The sequence below is a fragment of the Halyomorpha halys genome, unplaced genomic scaffold (assembly GCF_000696795.3).
Source record: "Halyomorpha halys isolate HHAL.00 unplaced genomic scaffold, Hhal_1.1 Scaffold328.1, whole genome shotgun sequence".
NCBI classification, from domain to species: domain Eukaryota; kingdom Metazoa; phylum Arthropoda; class Insecta; order Hemiptera; family Pentatomidae; genus Halyomorpha; species Halyomorpha halys.
Window position 1 is genome coordinate 429162 of NW_027112103.1, and position 6997 is coordinate 436158.

At 30.2% G+C, this 6997-nt stretch overlaps 1 protein-coding gene across 1 annotated transcript in view; it reads left to right on the plus strand.

Annotated features, from left to right (window-relative positions):
* The first annotated feature begins 306 nt into the window (after positions 1 to 306).
* The window catches only part of LOC106681347 (facilitated trehalose transporter Tret1), a 16821-nt gene continuing 10130 nt past the window's right edge, over positions 307 to 6997 (plus strand). The window contains exon 1 of the mRNA XM_014421622.2: positions 307 to 432. Within this exon, the coding sequence (XP_014277108.1) occupies positions 393 to 432 (40 nt within the window). The 5' untranslated portion in view covers positions 307 to 392. The remainder of the gene's footprint in view (positions 433 to 6997) is intronic.

Sequence of the window (6997 nt, forward strand, 5' to 3'; positions counted from 1 at the left end):
AAATGTAAATATTAACTTTCTGTTTCTTAAACAGATGACGCGAACTTTTTTCTCAATTGTAAAACTTTACGTACATTGAAAATAAGATTAAGAAAAACAAATGCAACCAGAAACAAAAAACATAGAAAAAGAAATGAAATTATCATAATAATTTACTGAGTACTTGCCTAAACGTAGTCTATGAGATTTCGGCAGCAGAAAAAGTACATAAAGCATTATATAATGATAAAATAGATGCTGATAAGGCTAGATAACAGCATATAGCAATATATATATGCTGTGGAGTAGTGGGGGTTCCTTGTACTGCTCAAGTAGACCAATAGCCATCTGGTCAGTAAGTTCTTAGTGACTCTTCATCTTCTTTGTTCGTCGTGTGTCTTCGTGAGTACAAGATGGGAGCGACTTTCAGACAATACCTCGCTGCTACGGCCTGTAAGTACCTCCAAGCTACCTTGATAGTGGTTCAGTTCGGGGTACGTAGGTCGTGCAATAAGAACCGTTTCATAAAACCAACATATTAGAAAATTTCTATGGGAGGAAGAGGGGGGTTTAAAAGATGTCTGATAAAAATCGACCGAGCAAGACAAAGTAGTCTAGCACGAAATTATGCAATATTGGGTTTTGTTGTATTCTAATGATCTCAGCAACGCCCAAAAGATCCAACTCAATGTTTAACATCACTAATTAAAATCTAAAATAATTAATTCAAGTAACAATATGAAATTTACAAAATAAATGCTACCTGCTAACTACCATAATTCAAACGCAATCCTCTCAGAAATTTTCACACACAAACATATATGTGTTTTTTCGTGGAATGTTTAGTTACAACTTTATTTATTATATGTATCTAATAAAATATAATCCTGTTCAAATGTTTAGTAAATATAAAAAATTATTAAGCAATTTTAAAATTTGCTGCAATCAGGAATGGTGATTTAAAAGTACTTTTTTGGGTCACGGCTCTTTTCATCAACCCTTTTTTTTCTTAGTTTTTCGCAACTTAACAGTCCCTCTAAATTAATTTAGGGAGATAGTTTGTTTCGAAAATATAAAAATTTGTAAAACAAATTTTAGAATTTTTATATAATCAAGAATGGTGATTAAGAAATGCGTTTTTGGGTCACACCTCTTTTCATCAACCCCTTTTTTTAGTATTTAAATATTTTCAAGGTTTTCACTTGTTCACGTTCATAGCCTCTCAGATGGATCTAGAGGATTGAACAGTTTGATTTAAATTAAGTTAGTATTTGAAAAATGCTTTGGGTTCACAAAGTACATTCCTTTTTTTTGGTAGTGTTCTGCAACTCTACAGCCCCTTCAAATGATGAATTAAATTATTTTTAAAGAAATACCTAACGGGGTGTCAACCCTACTGCAATTTTTTCGTAATTTACAATAGAGTATAGAAAGGTTTGGTGTGAATTAAGTCGGTGTTTGAGAAGAACTTTTTGATGGTCTCAACTTTTACATTCTACCAAATATATCCCCCTGTTTTTGGTGAATTCGTGGAACTACAGCCCCTTCAACTTTAATTAAAGTGTTAAAAAATTTTGAATTAAGTTGATTTTAGAGAAGTGCATTTTGTGGTACCGTATTTTTCCCAGCATCACCATTTCTTTTTTCAAGGTTTTATGTGTACCTTGATGCGAAAGTATGATGTGAACTGAGTTGGTGCTAGACTATGGAATAATTATTTCTCCTTTGACAATAGTCAACAACACGTAACCAATTACTTAGCAAAGACATACAAAACGTCTGATAATGAGAGAGAAATAGAAATCTCATTCTTACAAACATCTAACAAGGAAAAATTCATAATCTCTTCAATACAAACATTATACTCACAGCTGATATTTCGCAAAATAGAACAGCTGTTTTAGTAGCTTCAGATAGATATAGATTGATTTATTTTATATTAATGTGTTATCTATTTGTAATATTTTTTGTCTTACTGGAAATAAAACTAAAAATATAGTGCGACCATTTCGAAAACTAACTGACCCACATAAAATGGTAAACTTTGTATAATGTTGTTTCTCAAATGTTTGGGATTTGAAATTGGCAGAAATTTATTTACATTTACTTCTAGGTACAGCCAAATGTTTAGACTATTTACCGTAGATGTGGTTTAGTTTGCTCGTCCTGGGATAACATTGCTCCACTGACCTTAAGAATTTCTTGTACCTGTTCGTTGCTTTTTCTTTGAGGAGAGCAGTCTTAAATTTCAACAGCTATAAATTCCCAAATGTTTATAATTGTTTTAAGAATTAAAATCCCTATACCCATGAACTAGGCTGTTTGAAAATTAAATAAATCGGGTGCTTTGCGCGTATCACACAAATTTCACTTACAATAAAAATTCGTACTTCAGGTTTCTTAAGAATAAAAAAAATATATCAGCATTAATTAATTATTAAATTAATTAATCTTATATTTATCCCGCGTTTCTTATTACTAACAATAGGAACTGGTTATACACTTCAAATAAACTAAATTCGGTATATAAGCCTCATGCTCAATGCTGATATTGAAGACTACTTAATCGTCCATTAATTCACTAACAGGGAAGGGGGGATACGCCCATGGGAATACCGATTTCAATCAATGGATTTTTTTTTTATATAGTTATACAAGGTCAAAAATTTTAGACAAGTATCCGAGGGTTCGTCCCAATGTACTCTAGAAACCGAGAGAAACATAATATATTTAAATGATTGATGAATAGTTAAAATTTTTTGAGGTGTAGATGGTTGACCGTAGATTACTGATTGGAGAAGATGATCGGGGGGGGGGGGAGATGCATCTTTGCACACTCCGACCATCTTTTACAATTTTTTGATTTCTCTTTTCTTTTGATCACACACACCCCCGAACATCTAATGTATAATTTAAAAAATATATTTAGATTGTTTTTATATTATAGCATAGCACCTTTGTTCTGTATGTATTTAATAGTCATTAAATTATGCACTAATCGATTTGTTTTGTCTGTTGTATAGAATATGAACAAAGTCTATTTATCGTTTAATATGAGTTTAAGTCTGTAAAAAATTACAAAAAAAAATTCCTTCCTATTAAAGTAGACAAAAATGAAGTCAAATTTAGTTTTAGCGTCTTGCAAAACACTTAAATAATAGAAATTTTCGAGCTTGATTTTTGGATATTTTTTTTCTTCCACGTTCACGAAAAACAAATCCTAACTTCTTATAATGTTATTCAAATCCAACGTAGTTATAGCTGTTTTAATGCTGAATTTCTGCTCTTTGAATTTATATAAATATCTTTTCGATTTTATGCCCTTTTATAAGATAAAAAGCGATTTAAAATTTTTAAAAAAATCCTACGTAAAATTCTTGATGCTCCTTATTACGTTACAAATAAACTCATTCACAAAGACCTTAACATCCCATTCATTGCAGAATTGACCCAAAACAGATATGCGTCTTTTCATTCCAAACTCCTTAACCATCCTAAACCATTAATTCTTAATCTTCCATCCTTAACAATCCCTGATAATCCTCCGAGGCGTCTGAAAAGAAGATGGCCACGGGACCTTCTAATTTAAATTAATGTTTGAAGTACCACCGATGGGTGGTTCCTTCCCAAGATTTTCAAGTGTATATGAAACATACAACATATTTACTTATTGTATTATTTTGTACAGTTGTAAATAACATTAAAAAAATAAAAATAAAAACATATAAAAAAAAGTTTTATTTTATATAATTATTACTAGTATTATTTCTAATAACCTTACGGAGGTCTGATTATAGCATTTAGTGTAGTTTAGAAAGTTCTAAGATATTTTATAGTTTCGTCTCGATGAGTGATGTGTTCAAGTAATTGCAATTTTTTAATCTAAGCCCCGTTAGGTGAAAAACGAATATCAACTTGTCCCACTTAGTTCCTTCACACTAAATTATTTTAATACCATTGTGATATAATAATATACCAATCGATTGTTTATATATATATGGAAATGTAGGAATATATATGGAAAAATATATGGAATGGTGGAAAATGTAGTTTGCATATTACAATGACGTATTTTCATATATATATATATATATGAATATATGTATATATATATATTTCGCGAATCTGAAATAAAACCGTTTAACGGTCGCTTCCCTTCCACTCTGTATAGTTCCAATTTTTTATCACTGTTACAAAACCTTTCAACTGGAACATTGAGGGCCAGAACCAGAGGGTGGTACTGATTAGTTCATTACTTAATTTTGGTTATTATTATTTTTATTTATTCTTTCTCCACCTTTATTTAATCTCAATTAACTTCTTTATTTTCCATCTTTAGTGTGTTAAATTTTGTTTTCTCATATACTCTTTTCCATTTTTACTTGTTATTACGCCCCCTATTCATTTTTAATCTGATAGTTTGCGTAATTTTTTTTGTTTGTGTTATTTATACGAGTATTATAACTATTTGTATTCCTTCTTTTTATTCATTCGTATATAATTTATCCCTACCTTAATTTACTTTCTTGTATCTTTTTAGCCCTGATGAAACTCTACAAACTGAGACGAAACGCCGGCAAATAAATAGTTGTTAACTATTTTTGTTTTCTTTTGACCATGTTCTTCATACTTAAAAAAATTCTAATCTTTGATTATACCAAAATTTGTATTAAAGGGTTTAAAAAGACGCTAAAACCGGATGTGACTTGATTTTTTGTAAACAGAAGTTTTTAATAAATAATGTATACATGCATGTTGTATGCAATAAAGTATACATTGCGAGCGGCGTTTGGTTTTTGTAATTTTTTACACCCTTGATCTAATTTAATACGATCAAAAATCTTTTGTTCTTATTCTACACAAAGAAAAAATATATATATATTTATATTTGTATACATTTATTTTTAGATGGGTCTTGAGGATCAGTCAATAATACGACTTTGTAATAATTCATCTTTTGGCGACGTTTCGCAACTTAATTGTTTGCATAGTCATGCCCTACAATGAGAAAAGCACAGTTCTCTCGAACATGCACTCTCTTCAAATAAATGTCACAAAACTACAAAGTACATAGTGCAATATCTGACTAATAAATATTACAATCGAAATACGGTTTAATTCAAACATTACTTACAATTGCAATGTGCTCTACATTATTATGATACAATCTTCAGATTTAGGGAAGGACTAAATCGGGTTTGAAATGAAAGTAAGGTTTGCTTAGGTTTCCCAATATTTACTGGTTGGTTTTTTTTTTGTGTTTACTTCTCGGTAGTCAGTTGTTTTAGTCAGTCAGTTGTTGATATTTTGTCTGTTTCTATTTTATGTTGTTAATTGTGTCTTTATGTATTTATAAGGTTAGAATAACCTAATATGATCACAATAGAAAAACATAAGAATCAAGCCATTAATAAAAAATCAAATGTAAAAAATTTAAATTTATGTTATTCTAACCTAATAAATACATAAAGACAACTAATCTAAAAATAGAAACAGAAAAAAAATATTAACAACAGACTGACTACCTACTGAGAAATAAAAAACAAACAAAAAAAAACCCGGTACACATGGGAAAACCTAGACAAACCTTCATTTCAGAACCAGTCCTTCCCTAAATCCGAAGATGGTTGTATCATACTGTAGAACACACTGCAGTTGAGAATTGTAAGTAAGGTTATTAAACCATATTTTGATTGTAATATTTATTAGTCAGAGATTGCATTATGTAGTTTTGTGACAATTATTTGAAGGGAATATATATTCTAACACACTATGTTTTTTCTCATTGTAGGGCATGACTATGCAAATAATAAAGTTGCGAAACGTCACCAAAAGATGTGGTGCTACAAAGTTGAATTATTGACTGATCCTCAAGATCCATAAAAAAATAAATATTTAATTAATATATATATATTGTTTGAGAGTGGCTTATATTATCATTAACACAAACTTCAAAAATCCAATTTTACTCTCAATTTGTGTATTTTTTTTTAAATTCCAACGTTTCAGCCCTGGGACCATTTTCAAAGAGACAACATTAATCATTGAATTGTCATAATTCATTAAATAGTATTTTTTTCAGACTAATTGCCCATATCCTATATAAACCATATAATTTCAATACAAAACTATCCTTTGAAAAATGTTTATCCTTTTTTCTATTATCCTCACTAACAATATCAATAATTAAATCTACCTTCGACTTTAGGTTAATTTCGTACGATTTTTTATTTTTGAGTTGGAGTGTTTACGTTACACAATTTTGTGGGATTAGGTTATTTGTTCTCAGGGTATCTACGTTTATTTCCGTCGAAAACTAGACTTCGAAATTTCGCTTGATCACAATATTCTTACTATAAATAACTTATATAGGTAAGTGAAAGTACAAATACCTACATACCTATAGAGTAAAATAGTGGCTTTTTCACGCTAAGGAAGCTGAGGCATAAATTTCAGAGTTTCTGATTTCTGTAGATAGTACAGAAAATTAAAAAGAATCCAAAATATGGTGAGATGTTATTCACTTTTACGGTATAACCTCTAATTATAACAAGATAGAAATACTAGTCAACATGAATGGAGTAGAGCGGCCCTCAAAGGAGAGGAACGGGTTCTCAGAGATCGCTTCACCGACTCCTGATTGGCTTCTCGTACCTATCATCATCATCATCATCATCATCACAAATCCTCCCCCCTCCTCTGATCTCGAATCTTAATTAATTGGCTCTCTGGTCCAATCAGTGCACTACATCTCTTATTATCTGTAGATTAAGCTGACATCGAAACAGCTTCCTTAGTTATAAAATTTTCTTTTCCTTTGAAAAATTATTATTTTTCATTTAATTTGAATTGATAGGAGTAACCTGGTAAAAAGAAAAGAAGCAAAGTGCTAGGAAATCATCAAGTTCCGTAAAACAATTTCATACGGATGACAGTAAATGATATTAAAATAGTAATTACAATTTTGTTATTGTATGGTAAATTTTATATAACTTACGAGTTGTCGGAACTGTAACGA